This window comes from Prinia subflava, chromosome 13 (assembly GCF_021018805.1).
Source record: "Prinia subflava isolate CZ2003 ecotype Zambia chromosome 13, Cam_Psub_1.2, whole genome shotgun sequence".
Classification (NCBI taxonomy): domain Eukaryota; kingdom Metazoa; phylum Chordata; class Aves; order Passeriformes; family Cisticolidae; genus Prinia; species Prinia subflava.
The window spans coordinates 20108667-20123278 of NC_086259.1; the positions used below are offsets into that span (position 1 = coordinate 20108667).

Genomic DNA, 14612 nt, shown 5'->3' on the forward strand with positions numbered 1-14612 from the left:
CGGGACCTGCAGCGGGGTCGGGGGAAACACCGGGACCAGCAGGGGGGTCGAGGGCAGCGCTGGGACTGGCCGCGGGGGCCGGAGCAAGCACCGGGACCGGCGGGTCGGGGAACAGCGCCGAGACACACAGCGGGGTCGAGAGCCTTGTCGGGACTCCCGGCGCAGCCCCGGCCCCCTCTGCCCTGTGGGAACCCGCCGGGACCAGGAGACCGCGGGATGCTGCCGGTCCCTCTCCTGACTCCGCAGTGGTACCGGCCCCGATGCCAACACAGACGGCACCGGCACCGGGCACGGCCGGGAATAGACGGGCGGGCTCGTCCCGACGGGAGGCGCGGCCGAGCGGGGCAGGAAGAACCGGTCCCGGTCCCGCTCCCTGTCCCGCTCCCTGTCCCGGTCCCGGTCCTGGTCCCGGTCCCTCTCTCTGTCCCGGACCAGGTCCAGGTCCAGGTCCAGGTCCAGGTCCAGGTCCAGGTCCAGGTCCAGGTCCAGGTCCAGGCCCCTGTCCCCCTGTCGGTGTCGGAACCTTTCCCTGTCTCGGTGCCGGCGCCGGTACCTGTCCCTGTGCCTGCCCCTCTTCATGTCCCTGTCCCGGTGCCTGTTCCGGTGCCGATGCCAGTCCTTGTCCCGCTGCCGGTCCCTGTCCCTGTCCCTGTCCCTGTGCCGGTGCCGGTCCCTGTGCCGATGCCGGTCCCTGTCCCGGCGCCGGAGCAGCCGGGGGGGCAGCGGGCTCGGGTCTCCCCCTCCCGCCCGCCCCGTCGCGGCATCCCCGGAGCGCGGCCGGCAGCAGCTGCCGCGTTCCGCCCGCCCTGCCCGGGGCTGCGCATCCCGGCCCCGGCCCCCGGCCCGGCCAGCGGGGCCCCCCCGAGCCCCCCTGCATCCCTCCACGCCCCCCACATCTCCCCCGTCGGGCCCCGCCGGCCGGGCAGGGCAGGGGGTGCGGGCTGCGGGCCGGGGGCGGCGGGGCCAGCTGCCCGCGGGGGGGTCGGGTGCCCGCAGCACATGTGCTGTCACTCAGCCAGTCCCGCCGCTATTTTAGCTCGGGGCCGGCGGCCGGGCTGTGCCCCGCTCCGCCATGGGCCCCCCGCTCCTCCTCGCCTGCCTGCTCGCCCCTCTCTGCGCTCGGGTAAGGGCTGCGGGGACGCCGGGGCGGCGGGGACCGGGAAGGACGGGGTGGGATGGGGACCCCCAGCTCCGTGCCCCAGGAGGGCTGGCTGGGATGGGGAGCCTTCACGCAGAGCCAGGGCTCGGCCGGACCCCAAACCTGGTGGAGGCTCTTCCCTGGGGGCAGCGGGGATGGGGCTGGGGGTGATGGGGGCTCGGAGCCCCTCTTGAGGCATTTCCCACCCCACAGATGGCGGTGGCAGGGGGGGGCCTGCGGCTCCGGCACTTTGCCTGCGCCTGTGACCAGGATGGGCTGAGATGGGATCTGGGGGAGGGTTCGGCGCTTAAAGACACCCTGCTCCTCTTTCTTCCACTCCAGCTGGGGTCCCAGACCTCCCCACACCCCCCTGCGCACTCACGGCTCCCCAGAGCCGCCCATCCTGGTCTCAGGCCTGAGCCACCCGGGGCCCTTGGGGTTCTGGCCCGGCCCCTGTGCTCGGCTGCTTCAGAGCAGGGGAAGGAGAGGGGGGATTTGCAGGGCAGCCCCACAGGAACAGAGCCCCCAGCGCCCCTCCCTCACCTCCCCATCCCCCCCAGCTCCAGCTGCCCCCAGGGACGGGCGGGGGGTTTCTCCTGCTGGAGGAGGGCGCACAGAAAGACCTGGAGGCCACAGCGCAGTCCCCGAGCCTCGGAACCAGCCCCTTGTCCTGCCCATCCCGGGGGGCTGGTACACAGCCCCCCCTCCCCACAGCGCCATCCCCAGGGACCCTCGGCACAGCCAGCCCCACTGCCCCATTTCCCGTCCCCCATCGGGGCTCACACGCAGCCCCTGGGGCTCCAGAGCTCCCCAGCTGCCAGCGGTGCAGGCACAGCTGGGCACAGATGTGGCTGCAAGGCTGGCACTGCCCAGATGTGCCCCTCCTTGGGGAGGGGACAGCGCCTGTCCCCAGGCCCAGGACGAGGGTGGCAGGGAGCTGAGGGGTCAGCAGCTGCCTGCACAGCTCCCTGTCCCCTCCCCACCCCCAGCTCCCAGCTCCCACACTCCCCATGGCTCCAGACCCCCCCACAATCACCCCAAATCCCTGACCTTGGTCCCGCACAGCCCCGAAATCCTTCCTTGCCCCCGCAGCTCCCTGACCCCACTGCAGCCCACCAGAATTCCTGTTCCCCTTGTTTCCATCCTGAATCTCACCCACACGGCCCTCAGCTCCTCCCCAGGTCCCCAACTCCCTCTGCCTCCCCCAGCACCACAGCCCTGACCCCCATGGTCACACTGACAGCCCAAACTGATCCCTGACCCCCACCCTCGCTGCCACATCCCTGTGGTGACAGTGACGTGTGGGGGAGTCACAGTAGGTGCTGCCTGCCCAAGGTACCCCTGCCAGGGATCCTGTGGGGCACAGCCCATGCCCAGGGCACCACCAGGATCATTTGTGGGGCACCCCTTCCTGGTGAGCCCAGCAGGATACCCATCACCATCACACCAGGGTGGCAGGGGACACTGACACAAAGCTCCTGGAGAAGCTGGGTGGCCTCTGCATCCCCCAGACCCAACCCCGTCAGGGGACCCAGCACTGAGCACTCCAGCACCGTGTACCCCACTGTGCACAGACAGCCCTGGTGCAGCTGCCCTGGCATTCCACCCCCCTCCGGAGTTTTGGGGTCACTGGCAGCACCGTGTCCCCCCAGGGTGCCAGCCCAGCCCAGCCAGGCCCTGCAGCCCCCCAGGCCTGGCGGCAGCACGAGGCTCCTCGGCGGGTGAAGAGGGCCTGGGTGATCCCCCCCATCAGCGTCTCAGAGAACCACAAGCGCATCCCCCACCTCCTGGTGCAGGTAGGCAAGAGCCCCTCACCCTCTTCTCCAGCTCGCAGAGCGGGGACATCTTGGCAGGGGAATTACACAGGGGCACCCCCAGAGGGGGACAGACCCCCAGCCTGGGACCCCCAGCCCTGATTTTCCTGGAGCAGATCAAGTCAGACAAGCAGCAGCCCGGAGGGGTGATCTACAGCATCAAAGGGCCGGGGGTGGATGAGGAGCCCCTGGGCATCTTCTCCATCGACAAGTTCAGCGGGAAGGTTTTCCTCAACGCCATGCTGGACCGGGAGGAGAACGACCGCTACCGGGTAAGGGTGTTCCTGGGTGCCCACAGCCCCTCCCTGGGGTCCCCAGCCAGACCCCGAGCCCCCCGCTCTGCGCCCGCAGCTGAAAGCCTTTGCACTGGACCTGGGCGGTGTCACCCTGGAGGACCCCACGGACCTGGAGATCATCGTGGTGGACCAGAACGACAACCGGCCGCTCTTCCGGCAGGACGTCTTCACCGGCCGTGTGGTGGAGGGGGCTGAGCCAGGTGGGTGCAGCCGGGGGGGCTGGGCTGGGGGGCCCGGGCCGGGGCTGTGCCGGCACCCACGGGCGCTGCTGTGGTCACAGGGACCTGCGTGATGACGGTGGATGCCACCGACGCCGATGACCCCGACACGGATAACGCGGCGCTGCGCTATTCCATCCTGGAGCAGGGAGCTGCCGGAATGTTCAGCATCAATGCCACCACCGGGGAGATCTGCACCGCACGGCCCGGCCTCGACCGTGAGGTAGCGGGCTGGGGTCACCTGGATGGGACTGGGGGGCACCGGGACTCGGGGTGGTCACAGACACCCCACATGGTGGAACCACAGCACTGCCCCTGAGCAGGGACAGGGGACAGGGAGGGTGGGAGCAGCTGGGGGTCTCTGTGCTCCCTGGGGGCTGGAGGGGCTCACCCCTCATTCCCCACAGACCATGGGGGTGTACAACCTGACGGTGCAGGCGGCCGACATGTCCGGGGACGGGCTGACCACCACGGCCATGGCCGTCATCTACCTGGAGGACATCAACGACAACCCTCCCGAGTTCACCAAGGAGGAGGTAGCGGCTGGGTGGGATCTGGGGCCGGGCCGGGGTCAGGGGGGCGGGAGCTGCCCCCCCCCCAGGGGACTGCAGCATCCCAAAGGGGCAGAGCCCAGCCCCACACGGCTCTCCCCCAGTTCTCCATGGAGGTGGAGGAGCAGGCAGCCGGTGTGGACGTGGGCAAGGTTTTCGTGCACGACAAGGACCTGGCGGGCTCGCCCAGCTGGTTGGCCAAATTCACCATCCTGGAGGGCGACCCCGAGGGCGTTTTCGCCATCCGGACCGACCCCCACACCAACGACGGCGTGCTCTCGGTGGTCAAGGTGGGCTCGGGGCAGCCGGGGGACACCGGAGGGTCTCATGGCCCGGCTGACCCTGGCCCCTCCCGCAGCCGCTGGACCACGAGGTGCGGGACCGCTTCGAGCTGACGGTGTCGGTGCAGAACGAGCGGCCGCTGGAGCCCTCGGCCCCCGCCAGCCCCCGGGCGCTGGCCACGGTGCGGGTGCGGGTGCGGGACGTCAATGAGGCGCCCGTGTTCCGCGAGAACCCGCGGCGGATCAGCGTCCTGGAGGGGACACCCCCGGGCACCCCCATCGCCACCTACACCGCCAGCGACCCCGACACGCACCAGATCCAGACCCTCTCGTGAGTCCCGCTCCCCTCCCACCGCCCCCGGCACCCGCGGGAGGGGTTGGGTTGGGGGGATGCCTCACGCACCCCCTCGCCCACAGCTACGCGTTGCTCTACGACCCCGCGGACTGGCTGCAGCTGGACCCTCACGCCGGCACCGTCCGCACCAAGCGGGAGCTGCTGCACCCGTCCGCCTTCCTGCAGGGCGGCTGGTACATCGCTCTGGTCCTGGCCCGCGATGATGGTGAGTGAGCAGCAGCCCCCGCCGGCCCCTCGCTCCCGCTGCCCCGCTGCCCCCGCTGACCCCTGTGCTCTGTCCCCAGCCGAGCCCCCGCTCTCGGCCACCGGCACCCTCTCCATCGAGATCCTGGAGGTGAACGACCACGCTCCGCAGCTGCAGCCGCCGGCCGGGGTGCTCTGCGGGCGGCCGGGGCGCGGTGGGACGCTGCTCCTGGGGGCCACCGACGATGACCGGCCCCCCCATGGAGCCCCCTTCCACTTCCAGCTCAGCCCGCAGCACCCCCAGCTCGCCCGCAACTGGAGCATCGCCCGCTTTAATGGTGAGGCTCAGCCGGGGAGGGGGGATGCTCATAGAGGGTCCCGCTCACCCCCTGCCCCCCCGCAGTGACCCACGCCGTGCTGGCCGTGCTGGCGGAGCTGCCCGAGGGGCCCTACTCGCTCCCGCTGCTGCTCCGGGACTCGGGGACCCCCCCGCGGGAGCAGCAGCAGCTGCTGAACGTCTCGGTGTGTCACTGCGGCCGGGACGGCACCTGCCTGGACGGGGCCCTGGCCGCGGCCACCGCCGGGGCCGGCATCACCCTCGGGGCGCTCATGATCATCCTGGGCAGCACCATCCTCCTCCTCGGTGAGTGGGACCCCCACCATCCTTCCCTGCTCCTCCATCCCCCGGCACCCAGCCCCGTGCTGGTCCTGGCCACCCCTCCCGAACCCCTCCAGCACATTCTGGCACCTTGACCCCCACCCACCACCCCACCCTCCCACCCAACCCTACCCGTGACCCTCAGCGACCCCTTCTGACCGCAACCAAGACCCCCGTAACCATTTCCCTCATCGCCCATCCCACCCTAATCCCACCCCTATCCCTCCTCCCAGCCCGGTATCCCACCCTGCCATCTCCCAGTGCCCCCCGTGCCCACACGCGTGTCCCGTGTCCCCGTGTCCCCGTGTCCCCGTGCCCCCCGTGCCCACACGCGTGTCCCGTGTCCCCGCAGTGCTGGCGGCGCTGGGCGCTGCGCGGGTGCGCGGGCGCCGCCGGGCTCTGCGCAAGGGGCTCCTGCAGCGCTCCCGGGACGACCTGCGCGACAACATCCTCAACTACGACGAGCAGGGCGGGGGCGAGGAGGACCAGGTGGGTCTTACCACGGGGGCCTTACCGGTGGCAGGGGGTCCCGGGGTCCGCAGCTCCGCCCTGCACCTCTAAACCCCTCCCGGTCCCGCAGGACGCCTACGACATCAACCAGCTCCGGCACCCCGAGCTCTTCTGCCCCCGGGCCAAGCCCCCCCTGCGCAGGGACGCCCCGCTCAGCTCCGGGACCCCCATGGCCCCCCGCAAGCTGCCCAGCAGCCCCTCCGACATCGAGGACTTCATCAACGAGGTGGGTCCGGGCCCGGCCCCGTTGCCCTCAGTGCCCATCGCCGCCGGGCTGACCGCGACCCCTGTCCCTGCAGGGGCTGGAGGCGGCCGACAGTGACCCCAGCGTGCCCCCCTATGACACGGCGCTCATCTACGACTACGAGGGCTCGGGCTCGGTGGCCAGCCCGCTGAGCTCCATCGTGTCCAGCCTGACGGACGAGGACCAGGACTACGACTACCTGAGCGAGTGGGGGCCCCGCTTCCGCCGCCTGGCCGACCTCTACGGGCACTAGCGGGGAAGGGGCAGGAGGGGACAGCCACTGCCAGGGAGGGGCTAGGGCAGGGCCGGGGCACGGGCAGCTCACACAAACACACACACACACACACACACACACAGGTACACGCAGAGGAGACCCCCAGAGGCAGCGGCTCCATGTACGGACCCGCCTGGGATGCCCGGCTGGAGCGGCTTTGCACACGCGTGTGCAACGAGACTCCTCCGTGCGGGGGTGCACACTCACACACCCTACAGAGCCCAGCTCAGCGAACCTGGAGGGGACGCCCCGGTGAGCCCCACACAGCGGGGGAGGGGGCGAGGAGACCCCTGGTCAGCCCCATAATAAAGAGCGGGGGTTGGTGGCGGGGGTGTGTGACCCCCCGCACCAGCGACCCGTAGAAACAAGGCACTTTTATTGGGAGCCGGCAGCACCGCCGGGGCTTCACCCCCGCCCCAGGGCTCCCAGCACCGCTGCTCCTGGGGCAGGATCCGGCCCCACCGCGGGCTGGGCGCTGCTCCCCCAGCCCAGGCGCCGCCCATGTCCTGCTGCTCCCACAACATCCCCGGCCGGGGGTCCCAGCGCCCTGCTCAGCCCCCCAGGGGCACGGCTACATCTCGCGGGGGGGGTCCGGGGAGCGCAGCATCCTCTTGGTGGAGGCGGCCAGGCAGGAATAGTCGTGGGGGATGGCGTGGGGGGCCAGCAGGGGCAGGTGGTCCTCGCGGGGGGACCGGCGGAACAGCGGCGGGCGGCGCTGGCTCTCGCCGTCCTGCAGGGACTGGGGCAGGCTGCGGCCGCGGCTCTCGGGCAGTAACATGATGCTGAGCACGGCCAGGATGGCGAACGAGGCGAACACGACGTGGTGCAGGAAGAAGCCGCGGCTGTTGGGGATGGCGGTGATGGGCGCCGCGGCTTTGCCCACGAAATTGGCCCCCACCACCAGGCCCAGGCCGGCGCCCCTGCGGGAGGAACACGCTCAGAGGGGCCCTGCCCGGTGCCCCCCGCTCCGGGGCAGCTCCAGAGGCGGGGGGCAGCTCCCCCTTACCTGATCACGGTGGGGAGAACCTCGCTGGCAAAGAAGATGCTGAGCACGGTGACGGCGTGCGAGGCGGCCGTGCCCACCACGGACAGGGTCAGGACGATGAGCTCCAGCAGGTCTGGGAGGGGGAAGCACATCAGGGGGAACATCCAGCATCTCTGCAGAAACCCCCTCTCCCCCCGCCTGGGGGCTGCATCCCGGGGTCCCGCGGGGTCTTACACTGGGTGAGGGCCAGCAGCAGGAGGGAGGAGATGCCGGTGAGGACGGTGCAGAGCAGGAGGATGGCGCGGCGCCCGAAGCGCTCGGCAGTCAGGCACACGAAGAGGCAGGCGGCCGCCTCGGCGCCCACCAGCACCAGGTGGGAGGAGAAGAAGTGGGGCAGGTGGGGGAGCAGATTGCGGGTGAAGCAGTGGCGGATGCCGGAGCCGATGAACCTAAGGGACAGCGGGGTCAGGGGGCCGTGAACGGGACCCCCGCCCCACGACCACCCTGCCGACAGCCCCGCCGCTCACGCCGCGAAGCCGAGGATGACGCCGTTCTTCCAGATGACCCTGGTGCTGCAGATCTCGCAGACAGAGTGGTACCGGGGCCGCGGGGGCCCCTCGGACAGGGCCTCCAGCTCTGCCGGGAGAAGGGAAGGAGGGATAGAGCCGGCCCTGTTACACAACCCCCACAGCCACGGCTTGGGACGGGGCTGATCGCCCCGGGGTGTCCCCACGCACCCGCCAGGAGGCTGTCCTGGGGGCAGTTGTCTTCGGCCAGCGCCTGCAGGGTCTTCCTGGCCCTGTCCCGCTGCAGCGTGGCCAGCAGCCAGCGCGGTGATTCCAGCAGCAGTGCCGGGCACCTGGGCAACAAAGTGTCAGGTCACAGGGCTCCCCATGGGCCTGGCCACCCTCCAGCTGTGACCTTCCCCCCTGGCTTCAAAGCAACGCTGCCCAGAAACCCTCAGCTTCAAACCTGAGCAAACATTTACCCAGGGTGGGGGGTTCCCACCCCTCTGGAGAGCCCCGGCTGGCTTTTGATCCCCTCTGTGGCCCTGGGCAGGGTGTGCCAGGCTGGGAACAGCTTGGCACCAGCCCCGGGGCACAGCCCAGCCCCACACAGCCCCCTGCCCAGGGAGTCAGTCCTTACCACCAGCAGGCAGCCAGCAGGGCCAGGATCATGGTGACAGCGCCCTGCAGCACCCGCCAATCCCGGCAGAGCAGGGCCAGCCCGGGCAGCAGCAGCTCCCCGGCGATCCAGAAGAACCCGGCCACCATTGTCACCCCCAGCCGGTGTGGGGGGTCACACAGCTCCAGCCCTGGCAGGGGGTGAGGGGGCCACGGTGGGTGCCAAGGACACAGAGCATCCTGTGTTCCAGAGCATCCTGCCCCCTGGAGCATCCCCAGCCTGGAGCCTCCCACAGCACCCTCAGTCCCCACACCCCTCTGGATGCCCCCACCACACTCACGTGCCACGTAGAGGGCGAGGAAGGCTCCTGCCAGCGCGGCCCCAAAGAGCAGCCGTGCCACCAGGACCATGAGGAAGTTCACAGCCAGGGCCACACCAAGGCCCACGGGCACGGCCAGCGCCAGGGACAGCAGGAAGGTGGGACGGCGGCCGAACCTGCCAGGGACGGGCTCTGAGAGGGGCTGGGCATGGTGCCCCCTGCCCACGGGGGGTACTGACGACCCCCTTTACCTGTCACAGGCCAGGCCAGCAATGACACTGCCCAGTGTCCAGCCCAGCAGGTGCGTGGTCTGCTCCAGGGGCACCTTCCAGCGTGAGGCACACACCAGGTCCCACTGCAGGGGACACAGCGTGGGGGTGTGGGCATGGGGGGCTCAGCAGACCCCCTGACACTGCTCACAGGGCTGGGATGGATGGGGCTGGAGGGCTTTAGGACAGCCCCTACCCACAAACAGAGATGTGGGGACAGATGTGAGGGGACAGTACTGGTGATTCCAAGAGCCCTGGACACCCTACAGCCCCTCAGTGCCCTTCCCCAGGGCTCCCCCAGCCAGCCCCAAACCCCTTCCATGGGGTCGTTCCCCTTGCTCCCCCCTGCACCTCCAGGGCTTTCCCGTGGGATCCTCACTGGATTCCCCAGCTTGCCCCGATGTCTGTGACCCCCCAGTTTGTTCCCCCCCCTACTCCTCGCAGGTACCCACCCCCACAGCTTCCCCAGGCCCCTCCTTTAACCCGTCCTTTACCCACGGGACCCCTCAGCCCCCTCCAGCACCGCAGGCTGCCCCAGGTCCGGGGGTCCCCCACTGTCCCCAAGCCTGGGCCGCCCCTCAGTGCCACCCCCGTGCCCCACCTGTGTGACGAGGTTGGCGCGGAGGCCGGCGGCGGGCAGCGCGTAGTGCCAGCCGCGGGTGCAGGGCCCGGTGCCGTTGGGGCGGGGGTCTCCGGGGGGGTACCGGTACAGCTGGCAGGGGCTCCAGCCGCCGCGGAGCCGCGGGACGGCGGCGCGGAGCAGCGCGGGGCCCCCGAGGCGGCGGAGCGGCGGCGGCAGCAGCGCGGTGTCGGGGCGGCAGCGGTGCGGGGGCTCCGCGCCCAGCGCCCACCCCAGCGCCCACCCCAGCGCCAGCGCCGCGCACGGCACCCACCCCCCCGCCGCCCGCCGGCCCCGCGGCCGCGACCCCCCGAGCGCCATCGCCGCGGCCACCGCCACCCGCGACCGCCACCGCCGCCACCGCCACCGCACCGCCACCGCTCGGGCTCGGCAAGGGCAGGTGGGGCGGCACCGGCCGGACCCGCCCCGCGGCGCCGCCCCGACGGCTCCCTCCGGATCTGACCCCCAGCCCCGGTCCGGACCCCCAGCCCGGTTCGGACCCCCAGCCCCGGTTCGGATTCCCCTGCCCCGGTTCGCTCTCCCCAACACGAGGCTCAGTCCAGGTCTGATCGCCCCTCAAGCCCGGTTTGTCTCCCCAGCCCGGTTCACAGACCCCAGCCCCGGTTCTGGTCCCCAGCCCGGTTCACTCCCACCAACACCAGACCCAGTTCCCACAGCCCGCTGCACCCCCAGCCTGGTTTGCCCCCCCAAGCCCCCCAGTTTTGTTCTCCAAGCCCCATTCACCCCAGCTCTGCCCGTTTGCCCTCCCCCAGCCCCGGTTCACTGCCCCCTCCCCAGTTCAGCCCCCCTCTCCAGAATGCTCCAGACCCCTCTCAGGACTGGGGACCCCCCAGCCCAGCTGGTGTTGGGGGTCCTGGGTGCAGCCGGGGGTTCCAGGACCCATCTGTGAACCCTCACAAATGCACCCAGGTCCCCCAAACCTCAAAGGGGGCAGTGGAACCTGTGACACCCCCTCTAGGAAGGGAACCTGTTGGCACCCAGCACCACGTGAGCCCATGGGAAGAGCCAACAGAGCAGCCAAACTGCAAACAGGCTTTATTTCCCTCTTCCTTTTAAAATTTACTCACAAACGTGATTTCTGGGGGCAGCAGCATCACGCGGTGCTCCAGACCTGCAATGGTGGAAAAACTCCATCTGCAAAACCACATTGAAAATCACACCTGCAAACTCACATTGAAAAATCACACTAAAAAAAAATCCCACTGCATTTTTTGCCTCCCTCTGAGGGATCCACACCCCCACACACGTCTGGGAGTTACAGCACCAAGAGGAAAACTGACCCTGGAGACTGCCAAGGTCACCAGCACCGTGGTCAGATGAACCTATGGGACTTTCCAGTTTTACGTGCTCACAAAAGGCCTCTCTGTGACTACACAGACAAATTTATGGCTGTTTAACAAAATAAAGGCCAGGGATGGAAACTAATCAAAGAACAAGTGTTACCTGTGGCTTTCTTGAAGGACTTGACACAGGAGCAGCCCCCGGTCCCAGCATTCGCTCCAGTGCCTCACCACGCCTATCCCACAGCCCAGGACAAGGATGGGGGAAAATCCCTCTGGCTGCAGCTGGGACATGGCACCGCCCGTCCTGCTGTGGCTGTGTGAGCTCTGGTGCCAGCGGTGCCAAGGCAGGGGCTGAGGGTTGGGCAGAGGACAGTGAGATCCCCTGGCTCTTCCGAAGCTGCTGAGATGCTTTGCAGTGAAAAGCTCCAGGATCCCCCTGCCCTGACTGTGGAAAATTCCTCAAGTGGCTGCAAAGCTGGCGGCAGTGAGGGGGGAGCTGGGGGCTGAATCCAGGCTCTGGTCCCCCCGCCAGGATATGCCAGCAGAGGAACAAATGGCATTTGGAACATCTTTGCTTTCCAAAGCAGCAGCTGAGATACTTGGCCAGCACGAGCACCGGGAAAACCCAACAGAGGAAGCTGGAGAACCCAGAGCTGGCACAGGGGGCCGTGGGTCACCTCTCACTCCTGCCTGGGGTTGGCAGGAGCTGCAGCCACCAGGAAAGGCTGAGCAGCAGGAGGAAGGAAGGCAGAGAGGTCCTGGAAAGGAACTGGGATCTGCCTCCAGCTGCATCCCTGAGCTGGTGAGCAAGGACTGAGTTTGCCTTGACGCACCCATCCCTGTCCAGACTCTGCAACCCCAAAACAGCATCTCCTGCTCAGTCACTCTGGGGCAGTGAATTCACCAGCACAGGGGGTCCCCTCTCCTCATGACCCACCCCTGGAGGGTCCCAATCCCACTGAACACAAAGAGGCATGGAAAAGAGAGAATGATGTTTAAAATCACAGAATACTTCGGGTTGGAAAGGACCTTAAAGCTCATCTTGTTCCATCCCCTGCCACGGGCAGCTGATCTGGGCAACTTTTTCCTTGACAGGGAAACTGCTGCCCAGGGTGAACTATAAATACAAAGATAATTTTAATTAATTTATTTATTTTTTTACACATAACTGAAAGTGATGTTACAGTACATAAGTTATTTACAACTGTGCAGTAATGTGTTGCAAAATAAATTATCTAGAAGGCAGCAAAAGTACATTGTTAATGTATATAAAAACTGTACAGCATTTATGGGATACAATTTTTCTTTATATGAGTATTGGCTCTGTAGTGTTTTCAAGTTATGTTCTCAGAAAGAGAAACGAAATGCCCAAGATTAAAGGAAAAAAATATATAAACCACGTGGATTTTACTCCATTAAAAACACAGTTGGCAAAGTCCTTTCTCTGCGTCGCCGTCTTCCCGGCGGTGCCGCCCCGGCGGCTCCTCTGCCCGTCCCCAGCGGTGGCAGCGGCTGCTGCGGGGCCCCCGGCACATCCCGGAGCCGTCCCCGCTCCGGAGCCGCCGCTGCCCAACTCGGACACTGTCCTTTTGTTTCTAATTGGTTTTTCTTTTTTTTGTGATTTTTTTTTGTAGTATTTTTTTGTTTGTTTGTTTGTTTTAGACATACCCATGATGGAACGAGAAACTCAAACACCCCCTCCCTCCCCCCATGGTTTCCTACTGCAGCTTCTCCCAGAGGAGATCCGCGCCCGGTGGAAAACAGAGAGCTGGAAATCACGGTGTTCACAAGTACATGGTTCACGTGGTTGCTGGCCCCGCTCAGCAGCTTCTGCAACACACACACGGTGTCCTTGGCCTCCTCCCTCCGCGCCTCGGCCAGTCCCGGGGCCGCTGAGCGCCCGCTGCCCGCGCTGCCCGGAGCCTCCCCGCCGCGGGCGCCGGCGGGAAGGAGCTGCGCCCGGCCCGCTGCCCCGCGGAGCCGCGCCAGTCCGGAAGCGAGGGACACGTCGTGAAGAAAGTGCAATTATTTTCTCTTATTGTTTTGTTTTCTGCCGATAGCTGCTTCCTCCTCCTCTGACCAGGGATTCATCAGCAAGCGGTTAAGGGTGAATGTGAGCTCGACCGCCCGACCTCGGAGCGCTCCCGTCCTTGCCAGTGTTCAGTGCTGTCTCCTGGGCTGGAACTGTCATGCCGGCAAGAGCACAAAGTCATCGTTCACGTCGACCATTGGCACATAGAACGAGGGCACCTCGTTCACGCACAGGGATTTGTGCCCCGCGGGGTCCAGCTCCTGCACCTTCAGCTGCCATTCCATCCTCTGCACCGCGTTCAGGGCAGCCGCCTCGTGTTGCTGTCGCATGAGCAGGCACGTCTGCATTGGGAAACAACAGTGGGACGTGAGGGCTGAGGGGCAGGCAGAGGCAGGGGACACGCAGCCACTGTGGGCACAGTGTTAAATGCAGCAAGGGATGCCACACAGAGAATGGGATTTGGAATATCTGCTGAGCCCAGCTCCAGCAGGAGCTGAGGCAACCCCCAAAGTTTGGGTTTGAAAGGCTGGTCAGCACTCCAGAGCATCCACTTCCATGCAACACTGCCCTGACAATCTCTGGACACCCACTCTGTGCTGGAAACCCCTAAGGCAGCTCCCAGGCTCCAGCCACAGGCAGAACCCTCCTGGAATGCCTCTGCCTGGAGCACGGGGCTCCCCCAGCTCTCACCTTCATCCGGTCGTACTTGTCATCCACGTCCTGCAGCCAGGAAATGAACTGTCGTGCGTTGAATCGGTCTCTGACTGATTTGTTTTCATCTCCCTAAGGACAGGACAGCAAAGGGAGGGACACAGGATTAGTTTTGTACTTGAAGCAGTTCCAGGTCTCACAGGCCATACTCAAGCCCCTCCTGGGCGCACACTTGGAACTGCAGTGCCTGCAGGGAGGGAGGATGGACATCACTGCTGCTGCTGCTCCTGCAGCCCTCTCCAGGGATGCAGCCTCACGTGGGGATGCACCCACGGGCACATACTCCCTGTTTCTCCCTGCTTTGCAGGGAATTCACGCCAGCCCACCACAGCACCTGCACCTCTGACTCCATGCCAGGATAGCAGCAGCACAGACACTGGGCTGGGAAATGCCAACGGATAAATCAGAGCTCCTGGATCAATACACAGCTCACTAATAAATCCCAGGATCCTGTCCCTGCCCAGGATCCCTCCTGCAATGCAGCGGTGTAATGTTTCTCTTCCCTTCCTTCCACAGGAAGAGACAGCCCAGAGGGCAGTAAAGGAAACCCTTCCAGTGTGCAGATGATGCTGACCAAGAAGGATGGAGGGTCCCAAGACTCACTGATAAAGCTGAGCCATCTCTGCTTCTACCAGACATGAACTCCCTGTGTCCCACATTCCTGGATTTGTTTCCTTCCCCAGCACACATGTGGGAACTGAGGCAGATTAGGCAAACGATGTTCTA

The 14612-nt window shown here is 66.6% G+C and overlaps 3 protein-coding genes across 4 annotated transcripts in view; 1 reads left to right on the top strand and 2 right to left on the bottom strand.

Annotated features, from left to right (window-relative positions):
• The first annotated feature begins 1072 nt into the window (after positions 1–1072).
• On the top strand, positions 1073–6741 carry CDH15 (cadherin 15). The gene is made up of 14 exons (XM_063411086.1): positions 1073–1123; positions 2791–2934; positions 3069–3224; positions 3304–3448; positions 3529–3689; positions 3874–4002; positions 4122–4307; positions 4376–4629; positions 4716–4858; positions 4938–5174; positions 5240–5479; positions 5847–5983; positions 6075–6230; positions 6304–6741. Exons 1-14 carry the CDS (start codon positions 1073–1075, stop codon positions 6499–6501), a joined length of 2337 nt encoding a protein of 778 aa, XP_063267156.1. The 3' UTR covers positions 6502–6741.
• A 140-nt stretch (positions 6742–6881) lies between these two features.
• Positions 6882–10175, bottom strand: SLC22A31 (solute carrier family 22 member 31). Its single transcript, XM_063410774.1, has 9 exons — positions 9822–10175; positions 9203–9306; positions 8973–9127; positions 8654–8822; positions 8245–8366; positions 8035–8143; positions 7742–7956; positions 7529–7640; positions 6882–7442 (listed from the first exon to the last, which is right to left on the bottom strand). The coding sequence occupies exons 1-9, from the start codon at positions 10158–10160 to the stop codon at positions 7094–7096; spliced, it is 1674 nt and encodes a 557-aa protein (XP_063266844.1). The 5' UTR covers positions 10161–10175; the 3' UTR covers positions 6882–7093.
• Positions 10176–12275: 2100 nt separating this feature from the next.
• ANKRD11 (ankyrin repeat domain containing 11) overlaps positions 12276–14612 on the bottom strand; it is a 129643-nt gene continuing 127306 nt past the window's right edge. For both annotated transcript variants that reach the window (XM_063410772.1, XM_063410773.1), the window contains exons 12-13: positions 13866–13958; positions 12276–13516 (exon numbers count right to left, since the gene is read on the bottom strand). In XM_063410772.1, coding sequence (XP_063266842.1) covers positions 13331–13516; positions 13866–13958 — 279 coding nt within the window. In that variant the 3' untranslated portion in view covers positions 12276–13330. The remainder of the gene's footprint in view (positions 13517–13865; positions 13959–14612) is intronic.